The 20,155-nt window shown below is 38.6% G+C and overlaps 1 protein-coding gene across 2 annotated transcripts in view; it reads right to left on the bottom strand.

Annotated features, from left to right (window-relative positions):
* Positions 1-18,761, bottom strand: part of CLCA2 (chloride channel accessory 2) — a 39,711-nt gene extending 20,950 nt beyond the window's left edge. The window contains exons 1-9 of one of the 2 annotated variants that reach the window (XM_026004719.2): positions 17,964-18,761; positions 16,944-17,081; positions 13,523-13,673; positions 10,180-10,288; positions 8,768-8,927; positions 6,535-6,762; positions 2,598-2,828; positions 1,598-1,775; positions 79-185 (exon numbers count right to left, since the gene is read on the bottom strand). In XM_026004719.2, coding sequence (XP_025860504.2) covers positions 79-185; positions 1,598-1,775; positions 2,598-2,828; positions 6,535-6,762; positions 8,768-8,927; positions 10,180-10,288; positions 13,523-13,673; positions 16,944-17,081; positions 17,964-18,173 — 1,512 coding nt within the window. In that variant the 5' untranslated portion in view covers positions 18,174-18,761. The remainder of the gene's footprint in view (positions 1-78; positions 186-1,597; positions 1,776-2,597; positions 2,829-6,534; positions 6,763-8,767; positions 8,928-10,179; positions 10,289-13,522; positions 13,674-16,943; positions 17,082-17,963) is intronic. The other variant, XM_072754686.1, reaches the window with a different exon arrangement.
* Between the last annotated feature and the right edge of the window lie 1,394 nt (positions 18,762-20,155).

A 20,155-nucleotide genomic window follows, 5' to 3' on the forward strand; every position in this document is an offset into this window, starting at 1 on the left:
TTGATTCCTTCTCTCTGTCCCCCCCACCCCCCCCAAACCCAACCCCACCCGTTAGTATGATATTGAGGAAATCCTGACCTGAATACATTGTTGAAAAATGTCTCCAGTTCCAGAGGAAATTCTACTGAAAGCATCAATCATGCTGTTGGAGTTTGATTTATCTGGAACAAAGAACTTTAAACCTCCTGAAATACATGATTATGTTAACTATTAAAATGTATAAAATAAAACAAAAAATAACAGGTTAGGTCTTATCCAACAACCTTTCTTGTGTAAGAGGGTTAATTTGGGGAAAGGAGTTATGCTTGACCTGCTTTGCATCCTACCAGCCATGTGATAAGCAGCAGAGATGAGTGGTTTTGTCGGTTTTGTTCACAGCTGTAACATCAAGGTCTAAACCTCTCTGGGGCAGCCCAGGTGGCTCAGTGGTTTAGCACCACCTTCAGCCCAGGGTGTGATCCTGGAGACCTGGGATTGAGTCTCCCTGCATGGAGCCTGCTTCTCCCCGTGTCTGTGCCTCTCTCTCTGTCTCTGTCTCTGTCTCTCATGAATAAATAAATAAAATCTTAAAAAAAATAATAAACCTCTCCCTGGCACAGGATAAAAACTCTATGAATATTTATTGAATAGTCTTGTAATTAAGGTAATTCCTAGATAGTCTAGGGTAATTGCTACCTGTCTACATTGCTATATATTTACATTTACATTCATATTCTGAAAACATTGTTTTCAAAGATAATTCCATAAAACCTAACTTTCAGTTTTAAAGTCAGCAATATTCATTTTTATTGACTATAAGGAATATAAGATAAAATTATTCTATGCCTCATATGGAATTAAAAAAGGTATGTGTCTTACAATATGGTATGTGTCTTTATCACATATTAAACATATTTTTAGCCCTGTGTTATACATGCTCAGACTGATTTAACAAAGAAATTATGAAATTATATTTTCATTCGATGTGTATAATTGGCATCTTCTAAGGAAAATGTTTAAAAGTCAGCAAAATTTTGGAGGCGTCTGTGTGGCTCAGTCAGTAGAGCGGCTGCCTTTGGCTCAAGACATGATCCCAGGGTCCTGGGATTGAGCCCCAAGTTGGGCTCCCTGCTTGATGGGCAGCCTGCTTCTCTTTCTCTATCCACCGACTGTGCTCTCTCTCGCACGCACACTCTCTTATCTCAAATAAATAAAATCTTTTTTAAAAAGTCAGCAAAATTTGGGGGCACATTGGTGGTTCAGTTGGTTGGGCAGCCAAGTCTTGATTTTGGCTGAGGTCATGATCTTGAAGTTTTGAGATCAAGTCCTGTGTCAGGCTCCACTAGGCATGGAGTCTACTTGGGATTTTCTCTCTCCTTCTTCCTCTGCCCCCTGCCCCACCCCCTCTCTCTTTCTCCCTCTCTGAAAAAATTAAAAATTAAAAGCAATTTTGGCATAATTTAATTTTTATCTTGTTTTCCTTAAGATAACTGTTTCTATTTTTTTTTTTCACTTAAGCCACACATTCTGTTGACATAATCTGAGCTTCATGTTTGTGCTTTGAATATTCAAGTTAAAGGAAATGCTCTAAAATATAAGTTTTTAGAAATATGTTTACCTGTACGACGTGATAATTCCTCCAGATTTTCAACCACAGATGAGCCCATGGCAATGGAATGAATGGTTGAACCACTGCTGAGTGCGGTGAGTAAGCAATTGTCAATATGCTCATCATCTCCATTGGTCACTAATATCATCACAGAGCCATAGGCTTTTCCATTCAGCTTTTCAACCACCTGAACATATAGTATCAGTCATTTGGAAGGAAATGTAATTCAGATTGTCTGACTGAACAGAAGAATTCACTCATTCCAGAATCCCCACCCATCAGGCATATGCCTCTTTCAGATCTTCTGTGGCTCACTGCCCTCTATGCCCATCTCCATTCTGGCCTCAATTCACTTCATCACAGAACTTGATAGCATCACTCTACATGCCATTGCTGGTTTGCTTGTAGAGAGGGACTCTTCCTGTTTGAATCATCACAATATGACCCTGATTTAGAATAGGGTCTGTAATAGAGGATATGGCGGCACATTCTTATGTGTTATCACTGCCAGTGAATGACCAATAAGACGCCTTGGCTCTTGGCTCAATCTTGGCTACACATTAGAATTAGACAAGTCCAGAATTATTATATACAGAAGGCAGACATGTTGATTTTGACTGGAAACCCAAGTGTAAAAATGGCTACAGTTGGGACAGTCCCAGAATGTGGGGAACAGTGTTAGAAATAGGAACAGTGTTAGAAATCATCTAGATGGCACTAAAGTCTTCCATCCTTGGCTGTTTATTTATTTATTAATTCATTCCTTCAACAAGCATTCACTGAACAATTATTATGTGACAGGTACTTTGCTAGGCACATGGGGTTTAATGGTAAACAAGATATGATTCCTGACCTTAAAACTAATCCATCATTACGGGTCAACATCATTATAGTTGAAAGCTGTTATGACCACAGTATAACAGATTGCCCCAAATCAGAAGGAACCTCAGATACAAAATGAAGAAAAGGAAAGTGAGGGTGATTTGAGGGTTGGGGTGCCCTACTATACCTCAAATCCCTTCTTAAGCCCTGAGCAAACGCTGGTTTCTGCTTCTGCTGACACAGTCATAGGCAGGTGTGCAACCAATAGCTTTCGATCATCATCACTGTTAATTTGGTGTAGTTGGGCTCTGATCTCCCCTTTGCTGTTGAAACTGACGATGCCCACAAAGGTATGAGTTTCAACAATTTGCATCAAGTAAAATTCTACTGCTTGTTGCAGTCGAAGGAGTCTGTTAGCCTATGTCCCAAAAAGGAAAGAAAAAGAAAAAGAAAAAGAATTACATTTGTTTGGTAGACAAAAGTATGACTAAGCAACTCAATCGGCAAATATTTCTGCAAATCATTAGCAATGTCAGATTGTAATTTTTTGAGCTGTAAAGAATGACACAATGCTGGATCCTCATTTCATTAATTGTAAAAAAAAAAATAAGTGCTTTTCAAAGAGGGGGGAGTGGTTTAGAACCGTGCCTCCAAGAAGCTGTTCATATTTACCACTCTCTAAGGATACCTATTCACACTGTTTCTCTCCAACTCAGAATTCAAGTTCTATGAAACCAGTTAAAATTAGATTTGTAGCTGTTTCTTTTAAAATCCAGTTTGGGTAAGAGGAAACACCACAAAAAGATAGTAGAGAAAAGTAGCAGTTAGGGGTATGTGTACTGGCACTATCCTCTGTTACCATGGTCATCTTAGCCTGGGCACTTCATCTGTAAAGTGAGGATAATAATATTTTTCTTACTTTTTTAAATAGAATCACTATGAGTTTCAACTGAGAGACATAAATGACAGTACAGTTATACTCTGAAGCATTAACCAATGATAAATTAGTATTAGTGACCAGGTTTGGACAGGTGATGGTACTGATGTTCACTAGGATCACTCGTTTTGAAGGCTATGGGAGCAGCAAACTGAGCTTCTATGACCACCTCTTCAGCGATGACTGTAGTCTCTATCTCCAACCCAGACAGCTCCCTTAATATCTGGACCTACATTTCACATTGCTTAGGAAACATTACCAATTTAACGTCCCACAGGTATCTCAGACTCAACACACTTTGAATTCATTGCCTCCCTTCCCAAATATTGTTTCTCTTACAATATTGGGGAGAAAGTTGGTACAGTGGATGAAGCAAGGACTTTGAATCCTGCCTTCAAAGTTTGCTAATTATGTGACCATAGAGAAATTATCTTTTTTAGCTTCAGTTTTCTCATCTGCAAAATGGGTATATAGTCAGCACCCAGTAATTAGCAGCTATTGCTAACATCATGTCATGAAGTCATCATTCTTTTTTAAAATTAGCTAATTAATTTTTTTTAAAGTTTTAAAATTTTAATTCACCATTCTTAATCATGATCTCCATTCCCAACTAGTTAAGCCAAAAGCGTGGGCTGTCTTTCATTACCCATCTGTTATAAGCCCCCATATCCTCGAACAGGTCCTACCAACTCAAAGTCTTAAGTTTCTCTCAGATTCATATCATCTCTGCATCTTATCCGCCATTTTCTTAGACACACCCAATATTTGTTGTAGCCGTACCAACAGATGTACTCCCCACAGATTTTTCTAATTTTGCCTGTCAGCCACTGCACAAATTCTTCCTTTCCCTGGAAATCTTCCCTTCTTCTCCCTCAACCTAGCAAGTACCTTCTCATCCTTCAAGATTCAACTCCAAGTTCATCCTCTCAATGAAGTCCTCCTCAGTCACTTTCTTTTATGGCACTAGATGCTTCCTCATCAGCGTTCCCAAAGCAACTCACACCTCTTTGAAGCCTTGTCACATTATATTGTATTTATTCACATGTGCATGTGTGTGAGCATTTCTTATAGACTTATTTATTCATTTGAGAGAGAGAGTTGGGAGGGAGGAGCAGAGGGAAAGACTCTTAAGCAGACTCCTCACTGAGCTTGGACCCTGTCTGGGGGCTCCATCTCATGACCCCGAGATCATGACCTGAGCCAAAATCGAGAGTCAGACACTTAACCAACTGAGCCACCCTGCAGGGGCCCCAAATTGTGAGCATTTTGAAGCAGAGACTATGTCCTGTCATTTCTGCATCCCACAAGCCAGCACAGTACAAGTGCCTAATGAACAAATGACCATGACATTTCAAGGACAATATTGGCAGGAAAAGAGAAGGAAATTTGCTTTGCTATGAGTGTGTTACTTTAGGCTTATTTCTCTTCCACATCCCTTAGATCTTCTCTCAAGTCCAACTATCACTTTCACTCTGTCTATTCTTCTTCAATAGAGGCAGCTAGCCAATATAAATCATCTGGAGACCATATTTTAGAAGATCATGCCCTAGTTAGCTGCAGGTAGGCAAGATTACAAAATTATTTAGATGTTGAATGTATGAGTGGTGCTCCTAACGTTTCAGAGACAAGCCAAAAAAGACAAATTTTCTACAACTAGTGATCCAGAGAATACAAGAGGATAAACTCTTCCTTAGGACAAGTACTATAATAAAATAATAACTACCACTTAGGAACCAAAAGCTTCATATTTATTTTCTCATTTATTCCCCTTTGACAACTTTATGAAGTAGATGATGGTATGATGGTAAATATTTTTTTAAACTGGCTTTCTGGCAGAGAGAGAGAGAGAGAGAGAGACCTTGATTTCATAATTTTTGTGGGGTACATACTCCCACCATGGCTAACTTCAAGTTGTCAATTTGACATCACTGAAAGCAGAGTTGGGTAAGAAATATGTAGTAGTAGACCCAGACAGATACAGTAGGCCAGAAATCATCTTAAAAGCATAGATCGGAGATCAGCAGTCATTTTCAGAAAAGGGCCAGAAAGTCAAGTATTTTAGTCAAGTATTTTAGGCATATGTTCTCTGTTGCAATTACTCAACTCTGTTATTTTAGCACTAAAGTGGCCATAGATACGGTAAATGAGCATTGCTGTGTTCCAATACAACTTTATTGATGGACACTGAAATTTGAATTTCATATAATTTTCACATGTCATGAAATATTATCATTCTCTTGATTTTTTTTCTAATCCATTTTAAAAGTAATCTATTTTTGCTTGTGGGCTATGCAAAAATAGGTGGTGGGCCAAATTGGCCCATGAACTGTTGTTTATGGATTCTGCTCATAGATAATTGTAAAAAAAAAAAATAGTAGGAAAATAATCAGGAAGTGATGAGTTTTAAGCATTTATTATGTTTGTTTTAATATACTGTATTTAATTCTAAATCTACATAGTTTATTTTTTTAATAATGGCTATATTTAACTACTGGCTTGCAAATTTTCTAAAAATTTAACAATCGACTCTAATGAGCTAGTATAAGCTGCTTCTGTCACAACACTAAAAGTAGGTATTATAATCCCTATTTTACAAATGAGAAAACAGTTTGGGAAGGTTATTTTGCTCCTGAATATATAACAGTAAATAAGAAGCCAGGTTTTAAAGCACATATGCTTGGTTCCAGAGACTAAGACTTTGACCACTAACTGAGAGTTCTGGGGCTTTCAGGAGTGGATTTCTGGAAGGCTGCAAGCTTCTTGGATGACGGAAGTATGGTTTTCTATCCATACTGACATGGAAAATACACATACAATGGATAATCACACACTCTTGCAAACCCAATGTCTCTTACCTCAGCAAGCTTACCAGCGAGTGAAATATAGCCAGACAAGAGATTCTCTTACACATCAGAGTTTTGGGAAAGGATCTTGGTTGGAAAAAAAGTTGCAATTAGTAGCAAAAAATCAGGGCTAGGGATTATCTGTGGGTTTCATTTATCTGCCTTATCTCAATTTCTGGCCTACATCCTAAATTTGTTCCTCTTGTCCCCAAGAAAAGACAAAATACATAACAGTTCCAAACCTTGGCCTCTCCTCCTTTGCCCTTACCTGCTATAAAATGAAAAGAATCGAAAACTGATAGAAAAAGTGAATGGTTTACAGCCACTTTGGTGCAAAATATTACCTCTGCCATCTTACTGGACACATCCAGGACTAAACAGACCACTTTGTCACCAGGCTGAATAAGAGAGAACATGGGAGGCGGTGGAAGTTCAGTCCCATTCATGGGAAGGCTATGATTAAAGTCAGCAGAGTCTCTGATTACATCCCATGCACTTCTGAGGCTGCACATTTGGTTCTGTAGGTTTGGAGCTTCTTGGTTGTGCGTACGTGCATTACAGAATTCAACCACCTAGAAAAAGAACAATGCCTATCAGAGAATAAAGGCACTCCTCCCATATTAGACATACTTCTTCTCAAGCAACTAAAGGTAAAAGGAAAGGTGAGTTGAAACATAAGATATCAGAAGTGCTAAAGCAGCCCTTTATTACTTCAAGAATGATATTGAGTTTACAAATATACCTTCGCACCCTTTGCTTGAAACACTGGCAACCTTGTGGTATTTGTGATCCGTTTATTATAGTCTATTTGCACTTGGATAACAGAGAGCAGACCATGTATATATATCTTAGTCTTAAGAAAACAAAACAATGTTCCACTTTTTTTCAAATGATAGTGTGTTAAAGAAAACACTCTAGAAAATGTTATCTCGGTCAACCTACTCCTTCGAATTATATATAATGACCCAGCTGCACCTTTATTTATTGATCAGTCAACATAAATTGATCTAGTTCAAATATTGATCTCTGTAAGAATAGGATAATGAACAAAAAAGCAACTTAAATCTACTTCCTGATCTTTCTCCCCTTTTGGAAATAGAGATATAATTCATTTAATAATACTAAACATATGTCACCCCTTTTTAAGGTATGGTTTGCATCGCAAAGTAATAGGTTACCACCTATTCCCAGTGCTTATATTCCTACAGAGTAGATACTGCCTGCTAACAGAGCCATGGGAGCTTAGAGCTAGAAGAAACCTGATAGACTTCCCAGTCCCATCTATAATTTCATAGAAGGGGAAGCTAAAGCTTCAGAAGGCTGATAATTGCTTAAGGACATGAGTTTCCCAGGGGAGACAGGAATGTAACCCGTTTTTGTTGTTATTTATTTATTTTTTTAACTCTTTTCTCTCTTGACTATGGTTAGAGAATTGTGAAACTTTTTTGACTGGATGTTAGTGATTAGGTCTTTCAAAGGATCACAATGTGGATGAAATACATGAAATTAAGTTGGCCTTAGGTATTAAAGCTATAAATTAAAAACAATGTATCAGACAAGAAGAATGAAAAATCACTTTAAAGTTGCAGAATGACTCATAGCCTTGACTAAACCAGATTGAGGAAAAAAAATATTTAAAGAAAAGAATATGTCAATCTAAGGAACATTGGTCATCTATGGAAGCAAAACTTCCAGAGGCATGCGCCCATGCCCCAGCACTGTGGAGGGGAGATTTAACACACACAAGTGAGTTTCAGGTCTTTGTGAAGATGGGTGGACAGGTCAGGTCATGAAGGCTGATACCAGTAAACCTCTGTATCACCAGTCTCCTTCCTTTCTGATTCTATTCCTTCAAAGCAGGCTTCTGGTGAGAATTTGGCTGCTTCATGCTTCTTCCTTCAGACAGAAAATGAACTAGCTGGAGAATGTTAAGTATTAGATCTTCATGACAGAATACTCTTTTAAAATAACAATTTTTAAAAATGGTGTTCTAGATCCATACACTAGTCTCTTGGTAATGCAAAATACTGACAAGGTTAAGTTTCTGAAACTACAAAGGGTTAGTTGACTTCTTTTGGTAACGTCTGGTTTTTCTTTTAATTTCTGTGCTCTGTGCAAAACAAGGGAAAGAGAATTAGGAAACACAATTAAAATAAGGGTGGTTTGCTACTTCTTACTTTTTTTTTTTTGAAGGTGTTGGGAAATGGTTTGCTACTTCAAATGAAAGACATATAATCATGTATTTTATCACTCTTAGTAACTCAATACACTTTTCCTCAATACCTTCAGATGAGCAGTTTATTTTGAAGTCTACAGAGCTTCCTTGTTAAATTACCTTCCCTAGAAAGCAAATAATCACTTTTCTAAAGTGATTTTTTTTGGTGATCATCTTTGGGGCCTTGGTGTTTTTTATCTGTGAAATAAAAACTAGATAAACCGTAAAGCCCCCAAGCTCTAAAACATAGTGAGTGCTAATTGTCTTTTTGTTTAAATACTTCAAACATTATCAGTCCACCTTGGGAAGAGATGGCATGTTGTAGGAAGTTGTCATTCTAAGGCAGTTGTCTTTATACTTACAGAAGATAAACTTTGCATGAACATTATCGATGCTGTTGCATTTTGGGTGCTATTATATATAAACATACATCCTTCTTTGAAAAGTTTACTAATAATACAGTTTTCTTGGGGGCAAGGACCTTTTTCACATACAAAAATGCCTGCGATATCAGATGAACACCTAAAAATAGAAAGAGAAATTGGGTCTATTTTAGAAATACTTATGTTTTATCTTCATTGGCTCATATAATAATTTATTACAGGGCTTGTAGCTGGCTAGATACACATAAAACATCTAAAAAACTACTCTGTTAAGAAAACTCATTAATTTGGAAATGCAGTCCACTTTATGTTAAAGCATTTGATCTGGATGAGGAATTCTGTATTACCAAAAGTTTTACAACTAAACAGGGCAAAAGAAAAAGATACTAGGAAATCAACATGATTTTTTGGAGTCCCAAGGAGGAACATGATTGATAGTATCTTGCGTCACAGTGTCTTTGAGCTCATTGCCATTGGACATCAGAGCAGAAGAAAGTGAACATGTAATAATGATATTTAAAAGGATTCTTTCCTAAATAAGCAATCTCAGACACTCCAATAGAAGTGAAGAACAATACAACCTTTAGAAGAGAAATATTTTCCAATTGATAATCAATTGATAATTGGTCATTATCTACCAAAATTATAGATGAGGGCACATTTTGACCCAGTAATTCCTGGAAGCTATTCTATAGATATATGGATCTGCCTGCATACTGAGAAATTACATATATGTAGCATTATGACTATAATATTATTGGTAATAACAAAAAATTGAGAACAACCCACTTGTCCAACAATAGGAGACCGGTTGAAAGCAAGTGAGATGGTACATCCACACAGTGGAACACTAAACAATTATTTTTAAGAAAAAAAAGAAAATATATATTCATATTTATTTAGATTTACGTGAAGAAATACTAAAAAATAAACAAAAAACTAATAAAAAATGGTTACCTAGAGGGGATGAGAGGGAAATGGGTGAAGACAAGGGTGGGAACAAGATATCTTAGAGTTAACTTTTTATATTGTTTTCATATATTTTTTTAAAGATTTTATTTATTTATTCATGAGAGACACACAGAGAGAGGCAGAGACAGAGGCAGAGGGAGAAGCAGGCTCTATGACGGAGCCCGATGCGGGACTCAATCCCAGGAACATGGGATCATGCCCTGAGCTGTGAAGGTAGATGCTCAATGGCTGACCCACCCAGGCATCCCTGTTTTCATATTTGAACCACATAAACATTTATCAACTTTTTAAAAAATGAAATAAAATTGTAAAATGAAAGGATTTCTTCCTTGCAAGTTAGGTTTTTAGCTGCCATTAGCTGCTTCAGGTCAGTCAAAAGAAAAAAAAAAAAGAAAATTTTAAACAGAAAAAGTACGAACCTTGTTACTTTAACTTGATTTTGCCCATTTATATAGAATGGTTTCTCATCGTTATATTCATCAAACAAACCCCAACGGAGATGGGCCCATTCATGGGCAAATACTCTACCTGTGGAAGAGAGATTTTTTGTTTTGAGTTCCTGAAATCTCAGCAGTGGGCTTTGCTAACGAGTGAAGATGTAATATCACTTGACTATATATACTCACTACATAGGGTTGAAGTGTAATCCTCCCACTTTTCTCTTCCTGACCTATTCCCATCTCCTGCTTTACCCCCTACCATCATATAAGAGGCAGTCTGAAAATACATTTAGTCCTGTAAATGCAAACCAGTGATTGATTTACTTGGCGCATGCCCTATTTGAAACTAGTGATGGTCCCACATTGTCTCATTTCTCCAGTGAAGCTGTGTAGCACATTTCTGTGTAGCTTCTTACAGGCCTACCATTTCTAGATTTGGGGAAAGAGAAAGAAGTATATCTAAGTAGAGTGGACTGAATGCTTATGTCCCCCCCAGATTTGTATGTTGAAATCCTAATGGCCCATGTGATGGTATTAGGAAGTGGAGCCTTCAGGAAGTGACTAGGTCACAAAGGTGGAGCCCTTATGAATAGGATTAGTGCCCTTATAAAGAGATCCCAGAGAGCTCCCTCCTCTTCCCACCATGTAAGAACACAGGCCATTAAATGGTTGTCTATGTACCAGGAAGTGGGTACTAGACACCAAATCTTCCATTGCCTCAATCTTGGACTTCCCAGCCTCCTGAACCGTGAGAAATAAATTTCTGTTGTGTAAAAGGCACTCAGTCTATGGTATTCTGTTATAGCAGCCCCAAAAAGACTAAGATGCCAAACATGTAAACAAAGATTTGCTCTTCTTTAGTCTGTGTTATCCACACATGCCTACTTTTTTCTTGTACATTATCCTCCTTTCTAGAGCAATGATTGAAACCCTGGGGCCAGAGAGGGACAAAGGAGTACAAAAGATCCTAAACCGCCTCTCCAGTTCAAATCATCCTTTCTCTGTTATTTTATCTCTGATTCTCCACGTTTATATTTTTGTCTCCAACTCTTGGCTCAGGGAAACGCCAATCCTCAGCATCAAATCCCTTATATCTTTATCTCTACTTCTCTAAATCTTGCATTTCCTTCAGTGTTCTGATCAAAACTATTCCCTAGTAAAAGCTTTCAAGATTAACCCCTCTCCCAAAGTGCACTTTTCCTTTCTGAATTCTTTTAAGTTCTGAGAGCAAGTGTTTGAAGAGCTGAGTGAGGCTGCAGCTTATTGTGCAAGTTTTGCAACGTGGGACAAAGGAAGGAAGGGGAAATAAGTTGAAGGTATTAAGGGAAAGTTTGTGCCTACTCATGCAATTTAGAAGTGCTGGTGAGATCATCTATTTGGCAGAGATTATCAGCATCCCATAGTTACTGGGAAAAAGATGTTTTTATAAAAAGTGTTTTATAGAGGTGCCTGGGTGGCTCAGTCTGTTCAGCATCTGCCTTCAGCTCAGGTCATGATCCCAGTGTTCTGGGATCGATTCCCACATTGGACTCCCTGCTCGGTGGGGAGCCTGCTTCTCCCTTTCCCTCTGCCTGCCATGCCCCCTGCTGTGCTCTCTTTCTCTGTCGAATAAAATGAAATCTTAAAAAAAGAAAAAGTGTTTTATAAAGTGTTTTGTACAGTGTGTTGCCCTAGTTCCTGCTATCCATATAGATGATAACAACATTTATATAGATTTAAATGGCAGTTAAAAGTGAAAACATCATTTGAAAGGCACTATTTTATGTTAAAATCAAAAACTAAAAATTAAGCATGGGATAGTTAGCCTTTGAGCTGTTGATCTGTTCTCTGTACAGTTTCTCCCTCACATTCATCCACTAAACACCAGTCTCCAAATCTATGACCCTGACTTCTCTCCCAAACTCCAGCCACCCACATCCATCACAGGCTGAGCCTTTCTGCCAGAACAATCGGCTGCTCCCCTCAATCAACCTGCCTAGATCCAAACCTGTGGATGTCCCTTCTACCTCTGACATAAACCTGATGTGCTCCTTAATGCTGCCACACACCCCTCCCCTCTTGCCTTTCACTCTGTAGTAGTGTGACCTCTATTTCTCTTTTTAGCCTCTGGAGAATATCTCCCAAGATTTAGAGTTGTTAGGATTAAATAAGGTAACATTTGAAAAACAAAAAGCACAGCACCCGGCACATAGAAAATTCTCATTTTTGCTCAGTCAGTTAAGTATCTGCTTTCAGCTCAGATCATGATGGGATTGAGCCCCACATCAGGGAGTCTGTTTCTCCCCCTGCCCCTGCTCGTGCTCTCTCTCTTTCTTTCTCATTCACTCTTTCTCATAAATAAATAAATAAATAAATAAATAAATAAATAAATAAAATCTTTTTTAAAAAAAAAAACCTCATTGTTCTTAACACCTTTTCCTGTCCCCATCTCACTGCCCCTATTCTTATTCAAGTCTTTTGTCTCCTGCTTGGACTTCTAGTTATTCTCTTGATACTTACTTTCCCTCTCATTTTTTTTTTTTAAGATTTTATTTATTTATTCATGAGCGACAGAGAGAGAGAGATTAAGAGACACAGACAGAGGGAGAAGCAGGCTCCATGCAGGGAGCCCGATGTGGGATTTGATCCCGGATCTCCAGGATCACGCCCTGGGCCAAAGGCAGGCGCTAAACCGCTGCGCCACCCAGGGATCCCCTACTTTCCCTCTCATTGATTTGAGGGAGCCAGATTATCATTATTCTACAGCCAGATTCATCTTCTGAAAACACTTTTATGTTGATTTCTCTCCTGTGCCCATGGCCTTCAGTGGTGACTCGCTAATTTGGGCAGTCGAGGCTCCCCATCACCCATCCCCACATGCATTTCAGCATGTTTTTCCACTACTTCACTCCTCTCTCTGCACCATCACAGCAGCTACCACTCCCATCTCTCAAATATGCTCTGGATGCCTCTGCTGCCACTGTTTACTCATACTCTGCACTGTTCTCTCTCATCTTTCCACTTACCAACATATTAAACTTGAAGAGCCTCTCCTGGGTGGGCCTTTTCTGAGCACCCTTAGTGCAAAATGTTCTCTCCTTTCACTGAATTCTTATAGTACTCACTGTCTGAGCCACTAATCTGGTGTCCAACTTTTTTTTTTTTTTTTTTTTTTTTGGCTACTTTGTCTCTTCCCTTTTCATGGGCACATTAGCCTATCTCTCCCCATCCAGATGGTAAGTCCTCTGCAGGTTTCAGGTTCTTTGAGTTGCTTTTCAGCACCAAGCACAGAATATTGTAAATGGTATTGCCCAATGTTTATTTCTGGATTGGTCACACTCACCTCGTGGTCCATAGCCAGCTGTTAAGTCATCATTTAGTAGAAAGTTAGATGTGAAATGAATGTATTTTCCTTCTTTTCCACACCCTCTGTATTGTAGTGTGTATGGGTCATCTCCATGTGCCCCATACCAGTCAGTCACTATGACATTTGCCTGAATTAAGAGAAATGCTTAATAATACTCTATATCTCAACTGTGATGTTGGTGACATAAACATATACATTTGTTAAAACAATTTGAACTCTTAAGATCTGTGCATTTTACTGTAGGAATTGTATTCCAATTTAATAACAGATTTTTTTTAAATGTGTATCTTATACATGGAGTTTAAAATGCATGCACAACTAAATATCAATAAAATTATTTGGCACTTTCAAAAACATCAATATTTTAAAAGCTTAGCAACTTTCCATGGAGTTTTATTTCCATTTGATCTTCTCATTTTCCAGATTAAAATCTTCTCAAAAGTCAACACTGTAAAATTCTGACATTATAAAACACTATAAAATATAGTAAAAATATTTGGATGAATGTTAAGACCAATGAATGTCACTCAGACTGTACTGTAAAGTATTACAGTCTGTTGTGAGCAGCGTTCTGTTGCTTACTTCATCAGTACAGGACAATAAGACATGTTTGTTTTAAGCCTTATCCTTTCATTCCCATTATCAAATAGATCACCAAACAATCATCGGAATGAAGTTCTATTTCATCTTGTACCCTGGCCATTTCAATTATTAGTGATAAAACAGTAGTTTAAGTCCAAAACTAAAGAAAATATCTATTCAAATAACCATCTAGAGAATACAATTTTATATACAACATTGTTTCTTTTATTTTTAGGAAGAAACATAACATGTTGTCTCAAGACTTGCCCTTAGAAGTATGTGGTTAACTTTTTTTAAACAGAAATGATTTTATTTTATTTAAATATTTTATTTATTTGAGAGAGAGCAAGCACGAGTGGAGGAAGGGAAGAGGGAGAAGCAGACTCCCTCCTAAGCAGGGAGCCTGACACAGGGCTCGATCCCAGGACCCCAAGATTACCACCTGAGCCTAGGCAGATGCTTAAGGGACTGAGCCACCCAGGCGCCCCTAAACAGAGTTGATTTTAGAGCTATAGATCTAATATGATCCTATAAATATACATCACACTTCCACTATCTGTACCATATGTGTAATGTTTTATGTGTGTGTGCATGCACACCATGGAGTAGAGGAGAGTAGTATTTTCATTTTTGTTTTCCATTATTTCTATGGTGTTTGACTTGTTTTTGCAATGAGCGTGAATTATTTTCATAATAATTAACATTTATTTTAGAAAGTTAAGAATTCAAGCCAGGGGCTTTGCAAGGCAGCACTTACAAAAGGGCTACAAATGTCATGCCCTTGGATAGTTTTCACATGGACAAAACCTCATTCCTACATCTAGAAATTTGTTCTGAAGCTAAAAGGAAGGAGTGCTCTGCTGGGGTTGGAATACTCAAGAGGTTGGGGTTCCATTCTACTATAGACTATAGTAATCTAGCTCTTACCTACTTTTTCTAATTCTCCCAACCCTCCCCTGTTTCCTACCTGCATTTGACTATGGATTCACACAGACAAGAACCACCTTGCTTCTCTTTTTGTCCTCTACAGTGCCTAGTATGGCCTCTGCATATAATGATCATTCACTGTTTGCTTAATTGATACTATGAGGCTAAAGGAATCTGTATCCAACAGATATATAAACAGCACTCAATGTTTATTCTTTCCTTTAATCTTTCAGTTCAATAATATTATCATTTTTATTTTAATTATTTATTTCCTACTCCTCCATTAGGATCAGGAGTATGACCTGGTTTTGATACTAATTATCTCCAATACTTTGTTATTTCACAGAAGATCAAATTGATTAATACCATCTATATAGATAGCTAGAGATGGCATAGCTTGGCAAAAAGAGCATGGGTTTAGGAAGCAAATAGACATGGATCAAAATCATGGCTCAGTAATTTACTAACTGTTTGGGACAAAATCCTTACTTTATTTGAGCTTCCGTTTCCTAACATACAGTAATAGTTTGTAATAGCAACTAATTTTAAGGTGTGTGAGAACTAGACAATATATGTAAAATGCCTGGTGTTTAGTGGAAGCTTTAAAAGATGCTGGCTCTCTAGGGGCACCTGGGTAGCTCAGTCCATTAAAGATCTGACTCTTGATTTCGGCTCAGGTCATGATCTCAGGGTCTGAGATTGAGGCCCCGTGTGGAGACCCTAGTTGAGCCCTGTATCCTGGCTCCATGCTCAACGGGGAGTTGGCTTGAGATTCTCTCTCTGCCCCTCCCTCTGCTTGTATGCTCTCTCTCGTCTTCTGAAACAAATTTTAAAAACAAAACCAAAACACTATCTTCCCAATTTATCTCAGTTCCTCTCTTTCCTAGCTCCATGGCCGAGCATTGCTAAATGCTTTCATCTGGTGATAAATCAAATGTTTGAAGAGCCTCTTTAACTTCTTCAGGACACTGGGGTGCTATCCAGATTGCTGTACCATTCAATTACTGAGAGAGGGACTTCAACGGAAAGCTAAGAATTAAAATAATCTTTAAAAATTTCATACCCAATGACACAAATGAGGAAAAGGGGAAACTGTACCATATGTCCCAGCCCTTCTGTTTGAGCTGTGGTTTACAGGTCTAGAATCCACTCCACTGCTGAAGTCCTAAGCTAAGTGCTCAATGTGTCTGCACCTGCCCCTTCTGCTGGCTGCCCAGGTTCTTGTTCACAGTGACTTCAGTCATTTGCCAAATGTATTTGACATTTGTGTATACCACGCAGACGTGGATGCTTAACTATGATCTGCAGCTTACAAGAGTCCTTAGTTATTTTTTGGTTGGAAAAGAAAAACTAACCCCTCCCCTTAGTGTCCCCCTTTCTGCCTTCCTTCTTATCACCATATTCCTCAGAAACAGTGTCCTGGACTTGGGCTCATGTGAAATTCTGTTAATTTACACCCTGCCAGGAAAAGTCAGCCATATTTTATAGCATGTTTCTGCCTGGACATGCAGGTCTACTGCCCCTGACAGGATGGGAAAAGAAGGTAGTCATAATTGGAATTGTTCCTTGCACAGCTCATGCTCAACAGGATAAAACCAGCTTTGGGTCTTTAAGCAAAAATTTCAGAAAGGACACTGTAAGTTGCAGAGCGAGGAGGTCTTCTGAGAGGCCACTTGGGCAATGGCATTTGCGTATTTTTTGTTCCATAATTTGTACTCATTTATTTTATTTCCATGTATCTTGTGAATAACAACCTTCCCAATATTAGTTATATGTTAACATCAATGACTTGTTTTTGCCTAAGTCCTCACTTTTAAAGTTTGAACAGAGTTTATATTGGTTGTTTTTCTCCAGAATTAAGCTCATTTAGGAAAATCCTGATTCTTACCTTTTCATATAATTCTTGTTTTACTTTGCTGTAATTATTAGCTTTCCATGTAGCAGGTATTAAAATCTTTATATTTCTGAAAAACACTCTTCTCTTGGTAGCATTGAATAGGTAAAAAGAAGCTTCGGTTATCATTTCCTATAACCAAATAAAAGAAAAGCTTATCTTGGTGCTTGTAGATCTTTTATGTTTTTTGATTTCCTGGTGATACTTGAGTAAGTAGCAGTAAAGGATAATGAAAATATTTTCAAGGAGCCCATTTCTTTTAGAGATGGACTTAGACTTTGGGAAAACTTAGGAGCAAAATAAGCCTCAAATGGTTAACTGGAAGAGATTTTAGGACACTAACAGTGAGTCTGGGCTTGCCTTTGTAATTTTTCCCAGGTTTGTGAAAGACTTTTAAGCTTTTACCAAATAAATCTCTTCCTTGTCACTCCTGTGAGCATGTTTGAGACCACACCTATGACAATACTGATTTATTAAAAGCAATACCAACAAGTGGTTCTTAAGTAATGGGGTTCTGATCCTCCTGCACCACATTAAGGTGAAAATAGTCAATTACTTTATAGAACATTCAGGTGAAAAAATTTTGCTCTTCAGCACTCCATCCAGACTCTCATTCTGTCAGAATTTTCAGCCTCAGGATGGAATCCAACAACTTGATTTTGATAAGTACAATCATGCTTATTCATCAGTCAAACATCTGGTCTTTGTTGCCACAAAGACCAGATTTTTAAGCTGCTACCCCAAAAATAGTCATGTTAGGAAAACAAAAAAGCTAAAAGCAGTAGTCACCAACAAGAATAAATCAAGGAGGGGTAAATCAACACTATGAGCCAAGACTGTGCAGAATTAAGTGAACAAACTGGCTTGGCCATAATTATAATTTTGGTGCTTACTAGAAATGCTGGCATCTTTACTATTCAAATATAGACCAGGCAAAGGTGTTAGCTCTTTAAAGAAGGCTATACAGTCCTGTCCTAATGGGATAATAGTATTAACTTCACACTTGTCACTTACCTTAATGTTTGGGATGAGGTTCTGATCTTCAGATACCTGAGGATTGATTGCAATGAGTAATCCATCATACCCATTGTCCTGAAGCTTCACTCCAGCTCCCAGGAATAAGAGTTCTGGAATTAGGGCCACCAAGAGAGTCACAAACTTCAGGCTGCTAACAGGATCCACATTGTCTCTATGGGTCATGTTGTAGAGAAGCCTCCAGTTCATTCACACTGGTCCTGCTGGGTACATTGCACCTGGTTGTCAATGGGGAAGCTGATACTTTCTTCCTGAACTTGGAAGGTCTTAGAACTTGTGGTGAAGGAGGTGTCTTTTTTTGCAAAACCTGGGTGGATCTCTCTGAGACCTGCCTCTACATGTCCTTTTTTTCTAGGCAACCCCACACTTGCCTGTTCTGTGGCTGAGCTTCCTTTTGAATCATGGTTAGGCAAGAAATTACTCCTTATTCAGTATATCTTCTCAGAAGGAAGAGGGAAATAAGACAAAAGGAGCTCAAAAGAGAAAGGCAGAAAGGCCTGGCTGGCTGGGCTGAAAATCGGAGAATCTGGATTATTCACTCCACTTTCAGCAAAACACAGAAATCTGTCGTGACCCTTCTCATTCGTGACAACCTCTTCCTCATCGGTCGGCCTAACAACTTTTCTACTGCACTCAAGTCATTTTTTGTTTGTTGTAAGATTCCCTTGTGTGCTTATTTGGAATATTTGGAAATCCATCCTGCAGGCCTGTCCCTGGGTCAGGTCATCTGGGCAAACTCTCAGCTGATGGCAGAGAGGAAGGTATCAGATGTCCCCCAGGGAGGGCCAAGTGCCAGGAACTTAGATGCCTGTGCAGACCACAGAGGCCTTTTCCTCTGCCCTTACCACCTTTTCTCCCTGGACCAGAGGAAAGAATAAATTTTTCTTTCAGCAACCCTCTCCTAAGGGCAAGGCTGTGCTTCAGTCTATCTTCCATTTTTCAAGGACCTATCACAGGTCTGGTACATAGTAGGCATCACAAATATTTTACGACTGATTAATAGTACCTGGTAACTACCTAATTCTTTAGAGTTTGCAAATGAACCCATTTAAATATCAACTCTGATGCAGGCATAATTCTTGCTTCTATTTTTCAGTGAAGACGCTGAGGCTCAGAAAGATCGAAAATTAGCCAATGGAGGAAGGAACTAACTTTTATTGTGTGATTTTTTTTTTTTTAAGATTTTACTTATTTATTCATGAGAGACACACCGAGAGAGAGACAGAGACACAGGCAGAGGGAGAAGCAGGCTCCATGCAGGGAGCCTGATGTGGGACTTGATTCCGGGTCTCCAGGATCAGGCCCTTGGCTGAAGGCAGGCGCTAAACCGCTGAGCCACCCAGGGATCCCCTGTGATGGGTTTTATCATACTTGTTTTATGGTTGACAAAACTAAGGCTCAGAAAATCTAAATAAACTCGTTCAAGGCTGTATGAGCATTGTCATAGTGCTAGAATGAGGCCTACTGGCTCTCAATTCCTTTCTTTTTCACCATATCACCTTGTCTCGCATTCTCTGGGAACTGGAAATAAAGGGGTAAGAGCTGCAACATTGAGGGATATCGAAGGAAATTTTTCTCTTGCTGTCCCTCTGTGTGGAACCTCTTCTCTGGCTTTTTCACTTGCTTTTCCTTCAAATTCAAGTTCTGGCCTGGAAGCCTGAGCTGAGCTTCCTAATTAGGTCAAATCCCCTCTTCCATGCTTTCATAGCATCAGATACCTCTACTTTGAAGTGTGATCATGGTTATGGTGTCACATTCATTTTGTGTAATTGGTTTTCTGCTTCTAGTGAAGGGCACATGAGAGAAGAGACCTTACCCTGTTTTGTTTTAAAGATTTTACTTTTTTATTCATTCATGAGAGACACAGAGAAAGGCAGGGGACATAGGCAGAAGGAGAGCAAGCTCTCCACAAGGAGCCCAGGGAGCCCAATGTGGGACTTGATCCCAGCACCCCGGGATCATGCCCTGAGCCCAAGGCAGATGCTTAACCACTGAGCCACCCAGGTGCCTTAACTCTGTTTTTATCACTACCTCCTTAGCACCTAGCTCAGGAAACTCTTAGTAAATACTTATTGAGTGAATGAAATCAGGAGAAGGAAATAAAAGCTAGATTACAGAAGAGCCCTGGATTATAGTATGAAAATGCACCCCCCAACTTTAAAAGTATCTTT

Source organism: Vulpes vulpes, chromosome 3 (genome assembly GCF_048418805.1).
Source record: "Vulpes vulpes isolate BD-2025 chromosome 3, VulVul3, whole genome shotgun sequence".
NCBI lineage: Eukaryota > Metazoa > Chordata > Mammalia > Carnivora > Canidae > Vulpes > Vulpes vulpes.